This window comes from Ascaphus truei, chromosome 7 (genome assembly GCF_040206685.1).
Source record: "Ascaphus truei isolate aAscTru1 chromosome 7, aAscTru1.hap1, whole genome shotgun sequence".
In the NCBI taxonomy this organism is placed as follows: Eukaryota; Metazoa; Chordata; class Amphibia; order Anura; family Ascaphidae; genus Ascaphus; species Ascaphus truei.
Window position 1 is genome coordinate 39340898 of NC_134489.1, and position 25100 is coordinate 39365997.

Genomic DNA, 25100 nt, shown 5'->3' on the forward strand with positions numbered 1-25100 from the left:
GGGGGGGGTGAAAGGCAGGGGCGGGGGGGGGGTGAAAGGCAGGGGCGGGGGGGGGGTGAAAGGCAGGGGCGGGGGGGGGGTGAAAGGCAGGGGCGGGGGGGGGGTGAAAGGCAGGGGCGGGGGGGGGGTGAAAGGCAGGGGCGGGGGGGGGGTGAAAGGCAGGGGCGGGGGGGGGGTGAAAGGCAGGGGCGGGGGGGGGGTGAAAGGCAGGGGCGGGGGGGGGGTGAAAGGCAGGGGCGGGGGGGGGGTGAAAGGCAGGGGCGGGGGGGGGTGAAAGGCAGGGGCGGGGGGGGGTGAAAGGCAGGGGCGGGGGGGGTGAAAGGCAGGGGCGGGGGGGGGTGAAAGGCAGGGGCGGGGGGGGGGTGAAAGGCAGGGGCGGGGGGGGTGAAAGGCAGGGGCGGGGGGTGAAAGGCAGGGGCGGGGGGTGAAAGGCAGGGGCGGGGGGTGAAAGGCAGGGGCGGGGGGGGGGGGGGTGAAAGGCAGGGGCGGGGGGGGGGGGGGGTGAAAGGCAGGGGCGGGGGGGGGGGGTGAAAGGCAGGGGCGGGGGGGGGGGGGTGAAAGGCAGGGGCGGGGGGGGGGGGTGAAAGGCAGGGGCGGGGGGGGGGGTGAAAGGCAGGGGCGGGGGGGGGGGTGAAAGGCAGGGGCGGGGGGGGGGGTGAAAGGCAGGGGCGGGGGGGGGGGGGTGAAAGGCAGGGGCGGGGGGGGGGGGTGAAAGGCAGGGGCGGGGGGGGGGGGTGAAAGGCAGGGGCGGGGGGGGGGGTGAAAGGCAGGGGCGGGGGGGGGGGGTGAAAGGCAGGGGCGGGGGGGGGGGTGAAAGGCAGGGGCGGGGGGTGAAAGGCAGGGGCGGGGGGGGGGGGTGAAAGGCAGGGGCGGGGGGGGGGGGTGAAAGGCAGGGGCGGGGGGGGGGGTGAAAGGCAGGGGCGGGGGGGGGGGTGAAAGGCAGGGGCGGGGGGGGGGGGGTGAAAGGCAGGGGCGGGGGGGGGGGTGAAAGGCAGGGGCGGGGGGGGGGGTGAAAGGCAGGGGCGGGGGGGGGGGTGAAAGGCAGGGGCGGGGGGGGGTGAAAGGCAGGGGCGGGGGGGGTGAAAGGCAGGGGCGGGGGGGGTGAAAGGCAGGGGCGGGGGGGGTGAAAGGCAGGGGCGGGGGGGGTGAAAGGCAGGGGCGGGGGGGGTGAAAGGCAGGGGCGGGGGGGGTGAAAGGCAGGGGCGGGTGAAAGGCAGGGGCGGGGGGGTGAAAGGCAGGGGCAGGGGGGGTGAAGGGCGAGGGGGGTGAAGGGCGAGGGGGGTGAAGGGCGAGGGGGTGAAGGGTGGAGGGGTGAAGGGCGGGGGGGGTGAAGGGCGGGGGGGTGAAAGGCAGGTGCGGGGGGGTGAAAGGCAGGTGCGGGGGGGTGAAAGGCAGGTGCGGGGAGATGAAAGGCAGGTGCGGGGGATGAAAGGCAGTGTTATAGCTCAGTGGTTATGCTCCAGGCCATTAGCATAGTGGACCAGGGTTTGATTCCTGGCTGGGATGTTTATTTTTTTCCCCATTGTATTTCCTACTGAGTGCGAATAGCCGTGCGGCTATTTGCACTCAACTGTGAATATCCACTGCCAAAGGCAGGGGCAGGGGTGAAATGGGGGCAGGGGGTGCACGGGGTGCAGGGGGGCGCGGGTGAAAGGGGGGGGGGCATGCGGGAGTGCGGGCGGTGGGAGACAGGCGGCGCACGGGAGTGCGGGCGGAAGAGGCGGCGGCAGGGAGTGCGTGCGGCCGGGAGCAGGCTAGCGTGAGTGCGGGCGGTGATTTGGTGGTCCGGCGGCGGGCCGGAGCGATGCCGGGGTGAGGCTGAGGGGTTTGTACTTGGGGGGGGGGGGAGGAGGAGGGGAGTATCCGGGAGACCGGGACAGGCAAAAAGTGGTGGAATGTACCGGGGAGCTGGCGGGCAGGAACAGCAGAGGCAAGGGTAGGTGGGCCAAGGAAGCAGGGTGGCACTGGGGTCAGGAGGTGGGAGGGGGAGCGAGAGGGCCGGTTATCTTGTAACCTGCAGCATGAGGCTGTGATACCCAACACACTGTTACTCGCATGAAAACACAGAGTAAATAAGTCATCCTCTAAAACTTCTAACTTTTATAAATTACATTTATTTGGAATGATTCAGTCAGTGTCCTAATTCCTGTAATTTACCATTAAGTAAAAATTACTGTTGTATATTAATTGTAGGTTGTGATACGTTACAGGAGATCCACATGAGTCCCCTATAAGGCATCATTTATATAGTGAGAATAATCTGTTATAAAGTTCTTATTAAGAGGGTGCTAATTATGAAATAAGGTCAGTCTGCTTAAACATTTTCTGGCATGCTGAAATATATGGAAAAACTCTACAAAACAAACTTTGGTATAGATACATTTTCTAGGTCTTACCTTGGACAGAAACAAGTGCCTCATCAGTGTAAGTATAAGAAGATAATATATAGGTTAATGTTGTTTCACATCTATATGTACCACCGGTATCCATGTTTACTGAGGGCACCAAGTAAACAAAGTCTCTGGCTGAGTACTTTATTACTACAGAGTCTTTGTAAAATGTTGTGTCCTTTACAGAAGTGTCACCCCAAGCGTGACATCTCAATGCCAGGGAGTCCCCTTCAATCACTGAGTAAGGAACTTGCAAGATGAGCCAATCTGAAATCAAACAAAACAAATGTGATGTTTATAAGATCTGCTGCAGAGGGATCTTACAGACCCAAACTTCCCCAACAGATCACTGAACAAAACCAACAGCCCCCTTTATAAGGAGCACAGGGTTTGTGTTGTGTTGGTGTTGTGAGTCTCTGGGTTTCCTCTCATCAGTGGAGAATTTCTTTGCTCCCTTAATTAACGGAAGATCCTGTTATGACAATCTGAGCAGCTGATTGGGTTATTATATAAGCTAATTAAGTCACTCACGCTGAGTGTTTCCCCTGCTCTAATTCAGAGCGTGGTAACCTGTGGTGTAGCAAGGCTCGCACAGGTCCCCGGGCAAAATATTTGTATTGCTTTGGCTGCGCATGCACGATCTGCGTTTGCTGGCCACGCATGCACATGAGCAACCGGAAAACATGCATGCAAGGCCTTTTCATCCCTTCTTTGGGGTTCCCTTTCTACATTTGCATTATTCCCATTAGTGCATCTACTGGACATCATTCGGTGGCTACACACAATTTTTATCTTGGCCTCCTATTGGCTGAGTGAGGGACACTGTCTGTTCTTTGGTCAACAATCCCCACGCAGTATTATACAAAACATAATTGATCTTCATCAATTGCATAATTGCTTCAGGAGGCATTTCCAAGTCTCGCAGGTTCCACCACAAACCCGGGGCTCTGACATTTGGGAAATGATTCCCCTCCTGTACCTTATTTATAACCTGAAGTAAATCAACGTTTCCATCTGTGTGCTCATTTGCATGCCATTACCCAGAATCCCTGGCTGCAGTGGAAGCACGGTAGGCTAAGAGATAATGGGTAAGGGAAGGGTTGCAGACCTGTCTGAGACGTGAGAATGTGCTCACACGTGGCATTGTTACTTGCTGTACAAAGTTTATCTCGTATCTCCTCTTTCTCCCTTTACCCCCACAGGGTACACACCTATAAAAATAAAAGTTTTTTTATGCAAATCATGCACCATTTGAATGGTTCTTCTGTGTCCCATCTCCCCTCTATGTATAACCACTTGGAAACGGCGCCTCTAGCACACGTTCCTCTTCTTCTACATTACAATCACTGGGGCTGGTCCGTCCCAACTTCTCTAACGTGAGAAATAAGGGCGAGAGACGGTGACACATTGGGCCGTATTCTATATGGGCCGTATTCTATAGGCACCAAAGTGGCCGTTCGGGACAATGTCAGACGAGACACCTTATAGAGTTTAATGGGGATGTTTGGATAAAATGGCCAGAACTGACACTTTGATAGATATATATATATATTTATAATTTATCCCCTTAAGATTTTAATACATTTTTAGAGCTGAGCTGGTTAACTCACCAGAAATAACATCCAGTCTCACAGCTTCACTCATTACACGGCTAGTGGTCTCGCACTGGTAATTCCCACTGTCTGCCACGTGGGCAGTTTTAATTGTAAAGCTCTGTGAATGTTTTGTATTTATCTGGAACCCGTCTTTGTACCAGGAATATCCCTGGTGACCTCGTGCAGTAGATGCCACGTTGCATGTTAGAGTTACAGTTTCCTTTGTGAATATCTTGCTCCAAGACGGCGTGAACGACACCTCAGGTTTAACTTCAGCTCCTAGAAAGCACAAGTTGTTGCAGTTACTCCCCGTAGTTACGACACCGTACATAGCTCACTTGTATGATCAGGACACAAACACATGCAAAATCTGCTGCAATCTCCAAACCTACCGGTAACTGCTTGTGATAATACTGGCATTTTCTCAGTCCGACTTTCTAATGGTTTCCGTCAGTATTAGGGCCCAGGGGTCCAATAAATAACTAAGATCATGTGTGTATTTTGATTGCGTGTAAACAATTTTGTGCTAATAAATAATGCAAACCTTCGTAAAATGTCCCACATGTATGAAGGTCGTTATGTAACTTTATCCGTATGGATATAGACATACATACATACGTATGGTGGATATGTGTTTGAAATGAAGTTTGACACATTCCGTCACATTGAATAGCTGATTTATATAATTGAAATAAAAATGTATATTTTTTTATTTCTTAGTATTAGTAAATACAAATTATCAGTGTAATACTATTTATAATAGCCATTCTGTGAAAAGAATACATTTTGTTAACCTATAAATTGAAACCTCCATACTGAGTAAAATACAGTTTTGACCATACATAGAAACGCCATTCTGCGCTAATACAGACTATTTATTCTGATGCTAGTTCAACTTTTTGGGGCCTACACCCCATCACATGCCATTTACACCTGTGCGTCATGCGCGTCACATTTCTGTGCACCAAAATATTTGACTACAATAATTTTTGGCGCTTGATACGCACATTGAGGGACGGGGCGACACATCGGGACATGCCCGCTAACTAATGTCTAGTGAAATAGGTTCTCATTTAATCAGTTACCCACAATCAGCGCAGGAATCCCGCTGCGGGCGCCCGTCATTGTAACTTATCTATTCTATCGGAATGAGATTTGGGGGATAAGAGTGAATTGAGACAATACGTATCTTTCTATCCTTATACAATGTGGCAGATCCCCCAGAACGGAAAATACTCCCCGAGAGATTTACTCCATCGCTAACGGGATTATACTGTCATTTATTCCGACCCGCGCACTCCAGCTAATGCCAACACTATTATATATTTAGGATGTATTATTCTTATATAAGGCAGGCAGCCTGAGAGACTCATATTGCTTTCTTAAAATATATCACAACCGGTAATGTATCTCTGCTTCAACAATAAAACAAATATATATATACTGTATATCATTTTTTTTACTGAAAAAATAAAATATCTTCACGAATAAATTGCTGTGAGAAATAAATACTCACCGGAGCTTTCCTTCGGTGCTGCTGCAAAACAGAGCAGAGAAAGGTGCGATTACATAGAATACGTTTTCTGCACACAGGAATTTATAACCACGCATTACAGACCCTCCCAGCGCTGACATCCAGAATACTATATATCACACATGATTTCTTTTGATGTAGCACTTTAACCAATTATCTCCCAGCAGTGGAAGAGGAAAGAAAGAGAAGGAGAGAGAAAAAGAGAGAGACAGAAAGAGAAAGAAAGAGAGACAGAAAGAGAGCTCTATTTCTAGACACAGTGGTCCCTGGAACATGCCACAGAGTGCAACCCACTAACCCAGACCGGGGCCAAGAGGCCCTGATTATAGAAACCAATTTGGACTTTGGGTCAGAGGTTGGTAAGAGGCCTAGTCACCCAGCCCTGCAGATAGTGACTGGGAGAGTGAGTTGGCCATTACGAAGGGATAGGCCATTTTGTCTGTTTGTGTGCTGCCTTAAAGCTGTATTGTTTGAAGCTACGGGCTGAATAAAAGACCAGGTTTATTTTCCCCAATATATGTCTCCCTGATTATATCTCTGCACTCATCTCCTAAAGGGTTAAAGTGGAAATCACCTTGTATTACTTATACTGTACATTGTAACACCTCCTGCAATGTATTGCAAGGCGCCCTGGCACTAAAGGGGTTAATTGTGCAGCCCACACAGGGGGAAAAAATATAATAACGTTAGCAATGTAACCTGCTCCCTTAGAAAGGTTCAATCGCCCATGAAGTAAACGTGTTACTCTGAAAATATATGTAACGGTATTTCTGGCCCGGCCTGACCCACCCAATCTCACATTTGCCCCTGTGGTCTAACCGGACCCCATTACAGTGTGAATATGCCTGATGGTGCACCTGTTGGCTACAGGACTCCTGAGTCTCCCGCATGATGGTGTGTGGGGAGGACCCGTCAGACAGGCAGCTGAGGTAGTGTGCTGAGTCTCACCTAGTTCCAGTGCAGCGCCTCCACCTCACCAGGGTCCCTGCGTCCGCATGGGGATGATCCTGACGAGGAACTCCTCGGTGGTGCAACCTCCTGTATAATCATGGGACTCTCACACACAGGGGTTTCTCTGATCAGCTCCATCTTTATTGTCACGGTGGGCATAGCTGCCCTCCACAATGGGTATATTCAGCCAATCATCTCGCCCGTGCTCCCTTTAGATAGGTATATCACCTAGATCAGGGATTCACTTATTCCCGCAGGAATCACTGTCCTGTGCCAGGTCCCTGGACACAGCCTCCCATGGAGTTACTATAACATTACTGACACTCTGATAGAACTTGAACTCCTTCCTCAGCTCTGACAAGAGCTGGAACTCTTCCTCAACTGAACTAACCCTCCTCCTCTCAGCAGAACTAACTTTTAAACACAGTGCTGTGCCTTATGTAAGCTTCTGAGGCTGACACACCTCTGACATCACTAACCATGGAGTCAGAGCATGTGACCAGTCCCAGCCATACACAGGGCACCCCACCAGGGTGTGAGGGGAAACCTCCATAATTACTGCTGGCATGCCCACACTTACCAGGCCTTACTGCCAACAGGAGAGATGACTGTAGGCATTTTACATGACCGCTACATTCTCCCCCTGGTGAATCCCATCGTCCTCGCTGGGACCTAAATTTGTATACCTCTTTCCAGGAAGCACTGTAACGGAAAACATAATTAACATCACACATGAATACAGTCATCCGCCAAGCCCGCCCCGACCAGCAGCCACAGACCCGCGTGATGCGTTAGTACCCCCTAAAAATAGTGATCTGGGTCGGGTTTCCTCACCTCCCTGTTACCCATATCCAGGACCGTGACATAGTAATGCCTAGGTGACCCTCTCTCGGGCACATAGGTCACCCTATGTTTGTGAACATTTCTCCCTATGCTCCACACTCGCATCAGGGTGTCTATCCTTTCTTCCGCCTTCTTACCTACAATGGCGCTCCCCCTATTTACTAAATACAGCTCTATAGTCTCTTGGAGCCACGTTTCCCTATTGTCCTCAATTTCATCCATCAGGGGCTCCGGAACATAGGGATACTCCAACCCATGGGATTTTTTATATTTGACTATTATAGCCCTCTCCGCCCTACTGACCCTGGTCAGATCAGCATTACCTGCCCTCCCAGGTAACACCCATGATAGGGGCTCATCAGGATCGACTGGATCTGACAGTGTGTCAGGACCCATGGGCGCTATGTCTCTACGCTCCAGCTGGAACCACCTCTTCTGTAATTCCCTGTCCCTCTGCTCGGGTGTAAACTCTCCCTCTTTCCACCAGAAATCTACCACGTCCTCCCGCCGGATGAGGAACCGAGTACGGTCCATCCACGCGGAGTACCCTTCAAATAACGGGGCCCACCACCGGGTCTCCTTAAATGGGTTAGGCCCTGGTTCCCTGTTGTCGTCAAATGAAAATACCCCTGACGACCTTGTGGATCGCGAGTTGGACCACCTTGAGGACCCCGGAGCCTTTACTGCCGGTTGGGGTGCTGTATCTGCTACCCTCAATTCTCCCCCTCCCCGTGAATCGCCCTCCGTAGCGCCACTGCGCTGTCTTTCCCCAGTCCGTCTTCCCTCTCCCCCTTGTGAATTGTCCACGTACTCCAGGCTAGGCGGTGAACCCGGTGACCGTGTGATGGGGGTAGGGGTATTAACTATGGCGGGGGTTTGGGCATAGGGGCACGGAACGGGACCCCACGGGGTTACGACCCGCTCCTGGCTGTCCGTAGACTGGTCCAAGGATGATGTCTCACCCTCCTCAGTCCTGAGATCGTCTCTCCAATTTCTGGGCCTTGTAAGTGATCGGGGACCTTCCCCCGATCGCCGAAGCGTCGCTGCTTTTTCTTCCTGGGTTCCGCCGTCGCCACCGGAAGTGAAGTCCTCCCCGGAACCGGAAGCATCGCCATCTTGCGTGGGACCCCCATGCGGGATCTCTTCTTCCACGACGACATCCGGTTGCTCCGCCGTCGCCGCCGGAAGTGATGCCGCCACTCCACGTGCGCTCGGGGCCTGGCGCGGCCCTTCCAGCGCTTCGCCGTCTGTTGTGACCAAGTAAGTAATAGGGCTGCTTGGCTTACCCGTCCGCAGGGGTGTAGGCGTCTCTCTCCCGTCTCCGCCAGGTCCTGGGATGGCGGGACTCCGTCGGTCGGATCGCCGATCTGCGGGGGACGTCCTGCCACTCACCCCACGGGGTGTCGTTCTCCCGGTATGCCTTTTCAGCTCCGTTTTTACTACCGCCAGCTCACGGAGGTCCTCGTCTGAGTAATCCCCTCGCCCGGACTTAGGGGTCTCCGGGCGGGGTGACAGTCTCTTTTCCCCGAACGCGGGGGTTGATTCAGCCGCCTCAATCGCCAGTGACCCAGCCGACTTGACCGGCTCCAGTCCCTTGGTTCCGGGACTCGCGCGGTTGAGCCATAGCGCGCCCGGGGACTCGGCGGAGCGCCTTGTCACGTCCACCGGGGGGTCAGCAGGCTGTATAGGAATGAATGTGGGCATAGGCCACAGGTACAAAGTCCCGCAATGAGGGCCACGTGCCGCCGTGTTGACCGTGCCTCCGGGCAGCCCGCATTGTAGGCATAGCCCAACCACCGTCTCGGTATTGGCCACCCTCACTACTAGCACCCCGCCGGGCACTGAGTAGGGCTGTGTAGAGACCATTGTGCCCACAGTGGAGGAGCAGGCCATTCTCTTTACAGGAGCCACTTCCTGTACAGGTCTCTCCTTCTCAGTGGTTCCTCGCAACTGACTGATGGAAGTTGCTGGATCCGCCACTCCCTGCTTCGGCTCCTCCCTTCTCTGACAGAGCTGGAACCCGCCCCCAGGGGTTGCAATAATGGGCGGGTCCCACAGGGGAATATCATGCCCCCTAATTAAGGCCGCACCTCTCTCAGTCCTGGTGGGCGCGGTTAGCGTTTTCGCGCCAATTTCCCCACAAGGGTGGGGGTCTTTTCCCGCGGCTAGTTCCCGCCTTCTCCTGGCAGCCGCCCTTCGTGCAAGATAACCATCCTTTTTCCACGGCTCTTCCACGGCCGGAACTACTTTCTGTAGTGGCGCCGTCTGGATATCAGTCCCTGGGCCCAGTGGGTGCATCCCCACAGGCCATAGTTGATAGTCACTCCCCCTGGTAGAAATCAGGGGAGGGTCCCATAAACTCAACGGTTGACTCAGCACAGGGGCTGAATTAGTCACTGTCCATCCCGGCGCAGCCATAGCTTTCGCGCCATGCCCCCCTTTAGGGCGGGGCTCTGCTGTTCGCGCCATTCCCGGCCAGCTTTTTGCAAGTCCTGCACCAGCCACATTTTCTGTAACTGTCCCATGCGGTTTCCCTAGCAAGCGGGAACCGCCATTTTGGTTGACTTTTGAGCCCAAAAAGTCCATCTGTTTGCTCTCCTCACGGGGTTCTCCCCCAATTATAACAATTTCTTCACACTCTTCAAGGGTGGCCCCTCGCTGTCCCATACAGGATAAAAACGGGGCAGCCATAGCCTTCGCTCCGCTCCAGAGCAGCCTGGTCAATGACAACTCGGCGACAGTCTGCTCTTCAGTGGGTTGCACGCCACGGGTGCCCTCCCCATCAGCCTCTGTCCGCCATTTCATGTTCTCCGCACCACGCGGATCCTCCACTCTCTCGTAACAGTTGTCGTACATGGGGCTCCACTCTGCGGGGCAGCCACCACACCGGTACAATAAAGATCAGCTTCAGATGCACCACCACATGTGTACCTTATCTAGGTGTGACCCAGTGTTGCACTACCTCAGGCTAGGCTCACTCTCTCAGTGTCTGCTGTGGCTCCTTCCTCCCAGTCTGTGCTCCCTACGGTGAGTGTCTGGAATGGGCTAGGTACTCTGGCTCTGCCATGCAGTACTTGGGGCGTCTACCTGTCTTGGTCAGCCTAGCGCAGACCCTCTCCAGGACTCCTGACCAAGTTAACAGGCTATCCCTTCTGGCATCCTACCAACTAGCACTGCCTCAAGGTGACTCGGTCAGCTATAACCCGGCTCCAGACCCCTCACTCCCTTCAGGCCCCTAGGTTGTCCCTGCGAACTGACAATATCCCGTCAGCCCCTCTGACCACCCCTAGGTCCGTCCCTACGCAGCACAAAGTGGCAGCAGACACTCTCCCTGTTTCCCAGTGTGCCTAGCTAGAGCCTGTCCTGTTGACGGATCTGATCTCAGCAGCTCGCCTCCAAATGTAACGGTATTTCTGGCCCGGCCTGACCCACCCAATCTCACATTTGCCCCTGTGGTCTAACCGGACCCCATTACAGTGTGAATATGCCTGATGGTGCACCTGTTGGCTACAGGACTCCTGAGTCTCCCGCATGATGGTGTGTGGGGAGGACCCGTCAGACAGGCAGCTGAGGTAGTGTGCTGAGTCTCACCTAGTTCCAGTGCAGCGCCTCCACCTCACCAGGGTCCCTGCGTCCGCATGGGGATGATCCTGACGAGGAACTCCTCGGTGGTGCAACCTCCTGTATAATCATGGGACTCTCACACACAGGGGTTTCTCTGATCAGCTCCATCTTTATTGTCACGGTGGGCATAGCTGCCCTCCACAATGGGTATATTCAGCCAATCATCTCGCCCGTGCTCCCTTTAGATAGGTATATCACCTAGATCAGGGATTCACTTATTCCCGCAGGAATCACTGTCCTGTGCCAGGTCCCTGGACACAGCCTCCCATGGAGTTACTATAACATAACTGACACTCTGATAGAACTTGAACTCCTTCCTCAGCTCTGACAAGAGCTGGAACTCTTCCTCAACTGAACCAACCCTCCTCCTCTCAGCAGAACTAACTTTTAAACACAGTGCTGTGCCTTATGTAAGCTTCTGAGGCTGACACGCCTCTGACATCACTAACCATGGAGTCAGAGCATGTGACCAGTCCCAGCCATACACAGGGCACCCCACCAGGGTGTGAGGGGAAACCTCCATAATTACTGCTGGCATGCCCACACTTACCAGGCCTTACTGCCAACAGGAGAGATGACTGTAGGCATTTTACATGACCGCTACATATATATTTTTAAATACTGTATATTTCCCCCTGTGCAATGTGCTGTGATTACACGTCTCTGCAGTCACTTTAAGCTGTTCCGCAGCAAACTCATGAGAATCGCTTTACTAAAACCCGCCCGCAGCAATACGCAGATTAACAATGCGCTCGCAGATACACGGTTACACACACTCCTATCACAAAGACATTAAGTAAAGATTGTAAAAGAGAATTAAAACCTGTAAAGAAAGCGGTAACTTTGGAAACATTAAAATAAAAAGATATGAAAAGGATTGAAATAAACTTATACTTGTATTAGTTTAAAAAGCAGAGTGCCAGCGACCTACATGTGCCCCATGAAACGTCACTATTACCCTGGTCACTTCGGTCAGAGGACGTGCGGCCTCATTAAATGGCGTCTTGTTTTCCCACTCACTGTAAAAGTCTATATGTTGCCGTCTCAGACACCCGTCTGTTTATTCTTAGACGTCGCTAGAACTAAATACGGCTCCGGTTTCCTCTAAGAGGAATCCAATCTTATTACCGCTTTTAGTTTCCAATTAGGATTAAAAAACTGAATATTTCTGTGTAATCTGTAGAGTTAAGATTATCGGCGCTGCTGCTGTTATGTAATTCTGTATTTTTTGGATCCAGGTGTTAAAGTGGTGGTACTCCCTCCTTTTCTCTTCTGTATCCCTTTCCCTATGTTTTTTTCCCCCAAAATTTAAATAATAAATTAAGTTTAAAAAAAAAACCCTGAATATTAATAAGATCTCTACTTGCTTCTTAAACAAACAAAGTTCTGCGGAAGCTTCGGGTCTATAACCTCAACTGGTTTAACCAAATTATAATTTCTTCAATGACAGCGGCGTCTGTAAGAAGTAAGATGCAAAAGGACTGGAGCACAGTGGGTACTGAGGTACTGTTAGTATCATACTGAGGTACTGTTAGTATCATACTGAGGTAGTCAGTATCATACTGAGGTACTGTCAGTATCATACTGAGGTACTGTTAGTATCATACTGAGGTACTGTTAGTATCATACTGAGGTATTGTTAGTATCATACTGAGGTATTGTTAGTATCATACTGAGGTACTGTCAGTATCATAGGTAAAATGTTCAAAGAAAGCACGTAACCCCCCAGTACTTACATAGTAACACCGCCAGCGCCAGCACTAACATGGTGACTGCCGCCCGTAGCTACAGAATCCTTAACTTCATGAGCTAGAAGCAGAAAGTCTAACACGTTTCACTTCCCTATTTTTGACGCCCCACACACTTCTCAAAACATCCCCACCCAACTTTAGCACCAAGCGTCCCAAGAGTACAATTAGGGTCCATATATCGTTTTATTGTGGCCTCTGTAACAGGAAACATTTGCACTGACTGAACCATTTCTTCTTAACCCTTGAGTGCCGGTGGGACCTAAGACATACAGCCTCGCAGTGCGCTGCTGACCCGTCCAGCACAGAATGGCTTCAAATCTACATCACAGAGGAAGCTTGTTAATTAAATACATGCCATTTGAAGTGGGTTTTTGGCCCGCACGGTTTGTGCACCTGTCACATGTTCCCTCACATCCGGCAGAACGGGTGACCCAGAATTGTATTCATCCCATTGGAATGAGTCACCTGTTTCCTTCCCTCCTATTTACACTATGAGGTGCACACACAGGGGAACAATTGAACAAAAGCACCAAATACATTCAGGACCAAGATACACCCTATGGAAATGTTTATTGCAATAATTGAGATCTAAAATGTTCATGATACATGCTGCAAACCAACAGTTTTGCTCCGCTCGTTCCATTATCCCTGTGGTTCCCAGCTCCAGACCTCAGGAACTTAGGTTTCCAGATGATGGAATTACCGCTTTTTCCAGTGCATTGTCCCGTTGTCCCTGAAAAGAGCTGGCGGGACGCATAATTGTCCCATATTTGCTGGGCCTCTGTTGGCTTCTGGGTCCCAGCTCTCTCCAGCCGCTACCAGGATTTCAAGTCGTGTCGGAATTTGGGCTGGGGAGCGGGGGTGTAGGAGGGAGGGAGAAGGAGGGAGATTTTATACCGGATTTCGTCGTCCCAGATTATAAAAACTTAAATGTGGCAACCCTATCAGGAACCCGTGACAGGTCAGATTTAAGGATATCCCTGCTTCAGCACAGGTGGTTCAGTCAGTTTGATGGAACTGACCTGTTGGGAGTTCTTGAGGACTGGAGTAGGGAATCCCTGCATCAGGCATTACAGAGAGTAGTTATACTGAGCAACAGGAGTTAAAGCTCCCCCCCCCCCCCTCAGTTGCCAGTAAAATGATTTATTTCTTCAGCTTCAAACATTCGCCAGTGTCACCATCAGAAAGAGAAAACAGTTCCCGATGTTATTTTCTGCCGGAAAGAGCACTGGCACTGCCGCCATTTTCTGTCCACCAAGCAAGTATTCTTTCCCCGTGGAATAAACACTTTGTTGCTTGGGAACCAGGATGTAGGGGTCCCCGGATGTTGGGGGATCATGGAAAACCTCTGGGAGACCCCACCCCCTGCACCCCTTGTGCAAGTAAGCGGGGCTGCTGCTATAAAACATGCACACATTATATGCCCTGTCTGTGCTCATTTGCATGTCATTACCCAGAATCCCTGGCTGCAGTGGATGCACTGTATGCTAAGAGATAATGGGGAAGGACAGGGTTGTGGATCTGTCTGAGACGTGAATGTGCAGTAGAAAACCAGACTGTGTGGTGCTCTTAAAACGTAGACTCAGCAACTTCAATTATAATGTATAACAGGGTTTCCCAAATGGTGGGTCGCGACCCGGCACCGGGCCACGGCACCAAAATTGCCGGGTCGCAGCGAGGCTGGCCGCCCGGTGTCTCCTCCTAGCCCCCCCCCCCGCTTGAGTTAAAAAAAATTGCAGCGATTCCCCCCGCGGTCCCGCGCGCATGCGCAGGGCAAGCAGGGCCCGCTCCCTTCCTCCCCCCCACTCCCAACGTGGGACGGAGGAGGAAGTACCAGCTCCTCTGCGGCCTGCTTCCTCCCGCGACCCGCTTCCAGAGCTCACCTCCCGTGGCACCCCCTCCCGAGCCCACCTCCCGGGGCACCCCCTCCCGAGCCCACCTCCCGGGGCACCCCCTCCCGAGCCCACCTCCCGTGCCACCCCCTCCCGAGCTCACCTCCCGTGGCACCCCCTCCCGAGCTCACCTCCCGTGCCACCCCCTCCCGAGCCCACCTCCCGTGCCCCCAAGCCCACCTCCCGTCCCGGCCAGCAGGGGATATCGGGGGCAGCAGGGGAAAGCGTCCGGCGGCAAGGTAAGTCACCCCACCCACCCAGTCACTGTCACCCACCCAGTCACTGTCACCCACCCACCCAGTCACTGTCACCCACCCAGTCACTGTCACTGTCATCCACCCAGTCACTGTCACCCACCCAGTCATTGTCACCCACCCAGTCACTGTCACCCACCCACCCAGTCACTGTCACCCACCCACACACCCAGTCACTGTCACCCAGTCACTGTCACCCACCCACCCAGTCACTGTCACCCACCCACTCACTGTCACCCACCCACCCAGTCACTGTCACCCACCCACCCAGTCACCCACCCACCCAGTCACTGTCACCCACCCACCCACCCAGTCACTGTCACCCAGTCACTGTCACCCACCCACCCAGTCACTGTCACCCACCCAGTCACTGTCACCCACCCAGTCACTGTCACCCACCCAGTCACTGTCACCCACCCAGTCACTGTCACCCACCCAGTCACTGTCACCCACCCAGTCACTGTCACCCACCCACCCAATCACTGTCACCCACCCAGTCACTGTCACCCACCCAGTCACTGTCACCCACCCACCCAGTCACTGTCACCCACCCAGTCACTGTCACCCACCCAGTCACTGTCACCCACCCAGTCACTGTCACCCACCCACCCAGTCACTGTCACCCACCCACCCAGTCACTGTCACCCACCCACCCAGTCACTGTCACCCACCCAGTCACTGTCACCCACCCAGTCACTGTCACCCACCCAGTCACTGTCACCCACCCAGTCACTGTCACCCACCCAGTCACTGTCACCCACCCAGTCACTGTCACCCACCAAGTCACTGTCACCCACCCACCCAGTCACTGTCACCCACCCACCCAGTCAATGTCACCCACCCAGTCACTGTCAATGTCACTGTCACCCACCCAGTCACTGTCACTGTCACCCACCCAGTCACTGTCACCCACCCAGTCACTGTCACCCACCCACCCAGTCACTGTCACCCACCCACCCAGTCACTGTCAAAGTCACTGTCACCCAGTCACTGTCACTGTCACTGTCACCCACCCACCCACTGTCTCCCACCCACCCAGTCACTCACCCACCATCTCCCACACACCCACCCAGTCACTGCCTCCCACCCAAGTGTCCCAGTCCCCCCTCCCAGTCCCCCATCCCCCCCACCCAGTCCCCCCTCCCCTCCCACCCAGTCCCCCCTCCCCCTCCCACCCAGTCCCCCCTCCCCCTCCCACCCAGTCCCCCCTCCCACCCACCCAGTCCCCCCCACCCAGTCCCCAGTCCCACCCAGTCCCAGTCCCCCCCTCCCACCCAGTCCCAGTCCCCCCCTCCCACCGAACCAGTCCCAGTCCCCCCTCCCACCCACCCAGTCCCCCCTCCCACCCACCCAGTCCCAGTCCCCCCTCCCACCGTCCCAGTCCCCCCTCCCACCCAGTCCCAGTCCCCCCTCCCACCCACCCAGTCCCCCCTCCCACCCACCCAGTCCCAGTCCCCCCTCCCCCCTCCCACCCAGTCCCTGCCCCCCCCCCCCCTCCAGTCACTCACATCCGTCATTGCCTGTAATTCACTGTTTGTGTCTGTGTGCGTATAGGGGAAAGCGAGTGTGTGTGTGTGTGTGTGTATCAGGGGCTGTGTGTGTGTGTATCTGTATCAGTGTCTGTGTGTGTGTATCAGAGTGTGTGTGTATCAGTGGCTGTGTGTGTGTGTGTGTGTATATATCAGTGTGTGTGTTTGTGTGTGTCTGTGTATCAGTGTCTGTGTGTATCAGTGTCTGTGTGTATCAGTGTCTGTGTGTATCAGTGTCTGTGTGTATCAGTGTCTGTGTGTATCAGTGTCTGTGTGTATCAGTGTCTGTGTGTATCAGTGTCTGTGTGTATGAGTGTGTGTGTGTGTGTATCAGTGTCTGTGTGTGTGTGTATCAGTGTCTGTGTTTGTGTATCAGTGTCTGTGTGTGTATCAGTGTCTGTGTGTGTATCAGTGTCTGTGTGTGTATCAGTGTCTGTGTGTGTATCAGTGTCTGTGTGTGTATCAGTGTCTGTGTGTGTATCAGTGTCTGTGTGTGTATCAGTGTCTGTGTGTGTGTATCAGTGTCTGTGTGTGTGTAGCAGTGTCTGTGTGTGTAGCAGTGTCTGTGTGTGTGTAGCAGTGTCTGTGTGTGTGTAGCAGTGTCTGTGTGTGTGTGTATCAGTGTGTGTGTGTGTGTGTGTAGCAGTGTCTCAGTGTGGCTGCGTGTGTGTGTGTGTCAGTGGCTGCGTGTGTGTGTTTATCAGTGGCTGCGTGTGTCAGTGGCTGCGTGTGTCAGTGGCTGCGTGTGTATCAGTGGCTGTGTGTGTGTGTGTATCAGTGGCTGTGTGTGTGTCTGTGCAGGCCCTATAGGCCAGTATAGGCGATAAAAATTTTAGTGGGTCACGAAGGAGAAGTTCAAAAATAACCGGGTCACGGAAAAAAAAACGTTTGGGAAACGCTGATGTATAACATAGTGTTTGTCCTTGGAGTATCCCACATATAAATGGTGACCACCTATAGCATAAACACCTATTTCCACCAGGTATCAATAAACCGGAAGAGTATAACCCCAATTGGTAAATACTCACACTAGCTAGTGTCCAGCCAAATCATTGAATGGGAGAAAACGGTGTATATAGAGTAAATAAACTCACTTAAGGCAGGTGGTCCTCCAGGGATTAACCTTCCTAGGTGCGTGCATCCGGTACTCCACAGCAAGGGCAGATATCCAGAAAGGAGAATTGGAGCACAGCTACAAAAAAATGCTAGAGAGTGTTTCCCAAAATGAGAGGTTTATTATGGTCAGAGCATGGTTGACAGAAAAAATAGAGCCCTCAGGCCCCCACCGACATGTTTCGAGCGTGCGCTCTTTATCAAGGTGTACAATGATCTAATATTCCCCCTTACCTAATATAGTCTCCTTTTCCCGCCAAACGTCCCGTTAACCCGTCGCTTAGCTGTATCACCTGCAATGCGCCCTGTTACCAGAGTGCATCACGAGTACCACGCTTCACGGCGGGTGTCGCGGTGACGTCAGCGCGTCAAGAAACACAACAAACTTTATTGACAATATAAACTTAACAATCTAACATAACTTCAAACAACTTTATTAATCTATTGAAACATAATATATATTAACTAAAGATACAAACATATAATACGGATAAAATCAATTAAAAAAAACACAAGCAAGTTTAAAGAAAAATTACAAGCAAGCTTTAATGAAAAAACGCTGATCGTTACAAGTTTAAAAGAAATATTTATTTATATATTGGGTTGTGAAACATATGAATCCACATATCCCCACCCTATCCAAGATTTTATAACCAGCATGTACCTACAATTTAGTCAATATATTCACTTATTTAATCAAACCTAATGAATAACTAGCATACATGCTTGCACCAACAGATTTTTTTACAATTGTATGTAAGTTATATTCCTAAGGTATGGGTATGGGATTCATATGTTTCAGATCATAATCTTAACCATATACAGCTTTGAGGATGAGTATCTTATAGTGTAAGTGATATAACATAGTTTAGTTTTCCCAGTCTATCTATAGCACTTATAAGTATGTAATTTATTTTATCATCATACAATCAAATATATGCATAGAAATTGATGGTAATGCAAATAGATTATAATATGCAAATAGAATATCTTATACTATATTAGTGAAAGCACTGTATGTTTGCCTGCCTGCCTGCATGCATGCATGCCTGCCTGCCTGCCTGGATGTCCGGTGTCCCTAGGGGAAATCTCATTGGTCCCTTGGCCCGCCCCCGCACACCTCTCATTGGCCTGAGGCGGAGTGACGGGCCAAAGGACACACAGGGACACACACACACACACACACACAGGGACACACACACACACACAGGGACACACACACACGGACACACACACACAGGGACACACACACAGGGACACACACACGGACACACACACACACACACACACACACACACGGGGCTCACAGTGTTAGCAGCACCCGCGCGCACCTCCTCCTCTCCCCGTGTCTCCCGCGCTTTCACACCGACCCCCCCCCCTCCCCCGGCGCCGCTACAGTCAGCGGGACACACACACACACTATTATTAGCCCTTCAGCGCCCCCCCCCCCACCCAGTGTCAGCGGCCGTGCGAGACCCCCCCTCTATATCTCCCACCTCTCCCCCCCCCACACATATACATGCCCCCCCTCCCCGGCGGGGGAACAGCCAGTGGCCAGGCAGGCTGCCTCGCGGCGCCGAGTGCCCAAGATGGTGGCGCCCGGGACACAGCGGGGGAGCGGCCACAACACGCTGCCTCCCGCCTCAGATCCACGTGGGACCTGCCGGATGGGTGAGTGAGCGGCCTTCACCTCCCCTCTACCCCCCTCCACCCCCCCTTCACCTCCCCTCCACCCCCCCTCCCCTCCAGTGTCAGTGTCTCCCCGATACCCCCCCCCCCCCCGGCGCCGCTACAGTCAGCGGGGGAGCGAGCGAGCGCCCGGGACACAGCGGGAGAGCGGCCACAACACGCTGCCTCCCGCCTCAGATCCACGTGGGACCTGCCGGACGGGTGAGTGAGCGGCCTTCACCTCCCCTCACCCACACCTCCCCCCCCATCACCTCCCCTCACCCCCTTTCACCTCCCCTCACTCCACTTCTCCCTTCCACCCCCCTTCACCTCCCCATTTACCTCCCCCCCTCCACCCCCCCTTCACCTCCCCTCCACCCCCCCCCCTTCACCACCTCCCCTCCACCCCCCCCCTTCACCTCCCCTTCACCTCCCTTCCACCCCCCCCTTCACCTCCCTTCTACCCCCCCCTTCACCTCCCTTCCACTCCCCCCCCTTCACCTCCCCTCCACCCCCCCTCCACCCCCCCCTCCACCCCCCCACCTTCACCTCCCCTCCACCCCCCCTTCCCACCGCCTCCCCCCCCTTCCCACCGCCTCCCCCCCCCCTTCACACCGCCTCCCCCCCCCTTCACACCGCCTCCCCCCCCTTCCCACCACCTCCCCCCCTTCCCACCGCCTCCCCTCCACCTTCCCACCGCCTCCCCCCCCTTCCCACCGCCTCCCCCCTTCCCCCCCTTCCCACCGCCTCCCCCCTTCCCCCCCTTCCCACCGCCTCCCAGCCCCCCTTCCCACCGCCTCCCCCCACCCCTTCCCACCGCCTCCCCCCACCCCTTCCCACCGCCTCCCCCCACCCCTTCCCACCGCCTCCCCCCACCCCTTCCCACCGCCTCCCCCCACACCTTCCCACCGCCTCCCCCCCCCTTCCCAGCGCCTCCCCCCCTTCACACCGCCTCCCCCCCCTTCACACCGCCTCCCCCCCTTCCCACCGCCTCCCCCCCCCCTTCCCACCGCCTCCCACCCCCCTTCCCACCGCCTCCCACCCCCCTTCCCACCGCCTCCCACCCCCCACCATCCCACCGCCTCCCCACCTCCTCCCACCCCCCGCCTTCCCACCGCCTCCCACCCCCCGCCTTCCCACCTCCTCCCACCCCCCGCCTTCCCACCTCCTCCCACCCCCCGCCTTCCCACCGCCTCCCACCCCCCGCCTTCCCTCCGCCTCCCCCTTCCCACCTCCCCCCCCTTCCCACCACCTCCCCCCCCTTTCCACCACCTCCCCCCCTTCCCACCACCTCCCCCCCTTCCCACCACCTCCACCCTCCCCCCCTTCCCACCACCTCCCCCCTCCTCCCCCTTCCCACCACCTTCCCCTTCCCCCTCCTCCCCCTTCCCACCACCTTCCCCCTCCTCCCCCTTCCCACCACATCCCCCCTTCTCTCCCTATCCACCACCTTCCCCCTCCTCCTCCTTCCCACCACCTCCCCCCTTCTCCCCCTTCCCACCACCTCCCCCCTTCTCCCCCTTTCCACCACCTCCCCCCTCCCACCACTTCTCCCCTCCCCCCCGCTTCTCCCCTCCCCCCCCGCTTCTCCCCTCCCCCCCCCGCTCCCCTTCCCCCCCCCCGCTCCCCTTCCCCCCCTCCGCTCCCCTTCACCCCCCCTCCGCTCCCCTTTCCACCCCCCCCTCCGCTCCTCTTCCCCCCCCTCCGCTCCTCTTCCCCCCCCTCCACCTCTTTTTCCCCTTTCCCCTCCCACCCCCTCCCACACTTCCACCCCCTCCTCTAACCCTTCCCCCCCTCCTCTAACCCTTCCCCCCCCTCCTCTAACCCTTCCCCCCCCCTCCTCTAACCCTTCCCCCCCCTCCTCTAACCCTTCCCCCCCTCCTCTAACCCTTCCCCCCCCTCCTCTAACCCTTCCCCCCCCTCCTCTAACCCTTCCCCCCCCTCCTCTAACCCTTCCCCCCCCTCCTCTAACCCTTCCCCCCCCTCCTCTAACCCTTCCCCCCCTCCTCTAACCCTTCCCCCCCCCCTCTAACCCTTCCCCCCCCCTCCTCTAACCCTTCCCCCCCCTCCTCTAACCCTTCCCCCCCCTCCTCTAACCCTTCCCCCCCCTCCTCTAACCCTTCCCCCCCCTCCTCTAACCCTTCCCCCCTCCTCTAACCCTTCCCCCCCCTCCTCTAACCCTTCCCCCCCCTCCTCTAACCCTTCCCCCCCCTCCTCTAACCCTTCCCCCCCTCCTCCACCCCTTGCCCCCCTCCTCCACCCCTTGCCCCCCTCCTCCACCCCTTGCCCCCCTCCTCCCCTTCTCGCCGCCCTTCGCCTTCATGCCCGCCTTACCGCCTCCCCACCCCGCCTCTGCCTTTCACCCGCCCTTACTCCGGCCGCCTCTGCCTTTCACCCACCGCCTCACAGCCGCTGCACGCACTCAACAGACACCCGCCACACTCGACACATACCTGCCGCCACACACACCTGCTGCCTCCCGCCCCTACGCACCGACATTACTGACCCACCGCCTCACACCCTAGCAGGACCCCCCACTCACAGACAGCACTCACAACCCACGCGCCAGCCGCCGCCTCACACCCTTGCAGGACCCCCACTCACAGACAGCACTCACAACCCACGCGCCACCCGCCGCCTCACACCCTTGCAGGACCCCCACTCACAGACAGCACTCACAACCCACGCACCACCCGCCGCCTCACACCCTAGCAGGACCCCCACTCGCACACAGCACTCACAACCCACGCGCCACCCGCCGCCTCACACCCTAGCAGGACACACGACTCAGATTTTTACATCACTTATGGCACCAAAATATACATTGTACTGTGGTGTGGTTACAATAAACCATTTTTATACAACATCGTGTTACATTTTCTTCCATCTTTCTTTTCAATATTATTATCCAACCTTTACAACAAACAGTCACCTATTGTTCCACGATTTATAAATAATACTACCTATTATGCATTTACATCCCGGGCAACGCCGGGTCTCTCAGCTAGTATATACATAAAGATATACATTTGTATATAATAAATGGATTCATAATACATATAAATTTTTATATAGTGATAATTAATGAATTCATAATACAATTACAATTAATTAGGTATCAAATCATTTTAAGTATGGGTTTAGATCCCAATCTGTATTCAATCCATAGGGGATCCTAGTATTTAGAGTAAAAATCCAGAAGAGTTCCTTGGCAAAAATGGCACTGCCGCCATTTTCTGTCCACCAAGCAAGTATTCTTTCCCCGTGGAATAAACACTTTGTTGCTTGGGAACCAGGATGTAGGGGTCCCCGGATGTTGGGGGATCATGGAAAACCTCTGGGAGACCCCACCCCCCTGCACCCCTTGTGCAAGTAAGCGGGGCTGCTGCTATAAAACATGCACACATTATATGCCCTGTCTGTGCTCATTTGCATGTCATTACCCAGAATCCCTGGCTGCAGTGGATGCACGGTATGCTAAGAGATAATGGGGAAGGACAGGGTTGTGGATCTGTCTGAGACGTGAATGTGCTCATGATGGTATTTGTATTTAATCTACATGCGACTAATTCTCAGTGTTTTGCTTACACAAGAAAAAGCAATATTCAGACCGCAGGTGAGAGCGGAATCTCTGCCAAGCGCCGCCTCAACATCCGGCAGCATGAAGCCGGGATCAGGGGCGGAAACAGGCACAGTTCTTCCAACCAAGAGAACCATGTGGGCTTAGCAGGGAAGGAAGATGGCGGCTTCACGAGCCCCCCCCCCTCCCCCCCCCACATCCCCCTCGGACTCAGAAGGAGAGGCAGAGGTTCGGTCACTACCCACAACTAAAGGTGATCTGGGCAACTAACTAACAAACATAATACAGAATGTACAGGCAATAACTGGTTTACATGATAAAGGGGGAGGGGAGCGCAGAAATGAGCTGGAATATTGTGTACACAATACAGACAGGAATGGATGTACAATTAGAGGTGTGGGATATGCACACAGATGTGGCCAGGGCATACGTGGAAACGAGAGGTAACTCTCAATGTATTACTTCCTGGTAACACATTTTATAAATAAATAAAGATAAATAAATGTGACCGGGAATCTCACATCTCACATACGTATCCTTCACACACTGCTGTGATCATCCGTGGACTTGAGGGAAATTGGAGACTGGACAGTCAGAAAAAAATCTCTCAAAGAAACCTTCTACATATTCCATGCTTACACATGGCCGTGTAATTAATATTGCTATTATTTTCTCCCAAACCATTGATGTGTCACACCTCCATCTGTGTGCATTGCCCACACCTCTAATTGTACATCCATTCCTGTCTGTATTGTGTACACAATATTCCAGCTCATTTCTGCGATCCCCTCCCCCTTTTTTCACATACTATATATGAGGAGCCTGGATAGATCCTATTGGGTTGAGCAGCACGAATTGGACCCATCACATGGCACTGGCGATAGTGTGCTTGTAAGGGTCCACCTCGACGGTAATTTTACCCCATATTTTGTATTGCATTATATAGAGAGTGCCTTAATCTATATGTAGCCATGTGTAAAATTGGTGTACATATCTCTTTCATGCTGGCAGTAATCCTGGTAAGTATGCAGGGTTGCCAGTAACAATCATGGAGGTTTGCCCTCAAACCCTGGTGAGGTGTCATATGTCCCAAAGGAAGTGACAACATACTGTGTGTCCACGATTAGTGACACAGAGGGTGTCTGTTTTCTGGAGGTGATATACGACACCCACTGCCTAAAGTTACCAGTTTAGTTGGTGTTCTGACTCTGTTCAGGAGAGTCATGTGGAGGTCTCCAACAGTGTTGCAGTGGCTGATGCAATAGCTGTGAGCCTGTGCAGCTCAAGAGAGACAAGCTGGTAAATCTCCCTGAGGGGAGAGGTGGAGAGCAACTCTATTAGAGGAGAAGGAACCTTCCTAATGGAGTGCAGCAGAGAAATGAGCGGCTGAGCTGACCGCTGTGAGGGGCAGTCTACCTGAACCATCAATAAAGATGCCCTTATTCACAAGAACCCTCATGTGTGAGTGTGAAGTTACTCCGCAGAGGAAGGCACCACAGAGGAGGTCCTCATCAGAACCATCTCCTTGCGGACGCAGAGATCCTGATGAGGTGGAGGCGCTGCACTGTATGTAAGTAGGACTCGCACACACTACCTTAGCTGCCTGTCTGGATTGACTGTCCCCAAACACCATCATGCGGGAGACTCAGGAGTCCTGTTGCCAGCAGGTGCACCACCAGACACTACCATGTAATGGGGACCGGTTAGACCACAGGGGCCAATGTGAGATTGGGTGGGTCAGGAAGGTCCAGACAATCCGTTACATATAAATGAAAAACTATGAGTCCATTGGGTTTGAAGGTGGACTTAGATCTCGGGGCGTTCACCTGAGTGACTGTCTGACCATTTGTCTGCTTTTATCATTGACTATTTGTGTCATTGTTCTTTGAAGTAATATGAGTACAATTGTATTGTTTTGATTACAGATAATGGCACCATCTGACACCACAATCGCGTTGTTATGATATTGCGAGTATCAGTTACCAATTGTGTATTAGATAGGAGCCTGTCAGCCATTTTTAGAGGGTAGTATGAACTTGAGTGCAGTGCTGTAGTAGTATATGACCCCTATGTGCAGCATAGTATTTCATTTCAGTGCCAGCTGTCATTCTGTGTAGTGTCCACTAGAGTGCAGTGTCTAGCCAATTCTCTGTCATTAAGCCCTGCCATACCTATAGGAGAGCATGCAGATGTATGATAGGATTGGCTTCTGGTGCAGATATATCCACCAGTACTGATTTACACTATGTATTAATCACATAGTTTTATAAACAGTTTTATTATTAATCCACCGTGTCAGTCGCATAAGCATGGTCTTGACTCAATGATTTTCCGGTGCGCGCGCGCGCATGACCAATTAAGTGTCAGCGTATTTAA

At 53.6% G+C, this 25100-nt stretch overlaps 2 protein-coding genes across 4 annotated transcripts in view; both read right to left on the reverse strand.

The window, feature by feature from the left end:
* The window catches only part of LOC142499038 (Fc receptor-like protein 3), a 44060-nt gene extending 31259 nt beyond the window's left edge, over positions 1-12801 (reverse strand). The window contains exons 1-4 of one of the 2 annotated variants that reach the window (XM_075607809.1): positions 12674-12801; positions 5502-5522; positions 4001-4264; positions 2397-2657 (exon numbers count right to left, since the gene is read on the reverse strand). In XM_075607809.1, the coding sequence (XP_075463924.1) occupies positions 2397-2657; positions 4001-4264; positions 5502-5522; positions 12674-12704 (577 nt within the window). In that variant the 5' untranslated portion in view covers positions 12705-12801. The remainder of the gene's footprint in view (positions 1-2396; positions 2658-4000; positions 4265-5501; positions 5523-12673) is intronic. The other variant, XM_075607810.1, reaches the window with a different exon arrangement.
* The window catches only part of PCP4L1 (Purkinje cell protein 4 like 1), a 374963-nt gene that overhangs the window by 146169 nt on the left and 203694 nt on the right, over positions 1-25100 (reverse strand). The window contains exon 5 of one of the 2 annotated variants that reach the window (XR_012802605.1): positions 23152-23173. The exons of the other annotated variant lie outside the window; for it this stretch is intronic. The gene's annotated coding sequence lies outside the window, so the exon portion shown is untranslated. Of the gene's footprint in view, positions 1-23151; positions 23174-25100 lie in introns of those variants that run through there. 2 annotated transcript variants of the gene reach the window in all.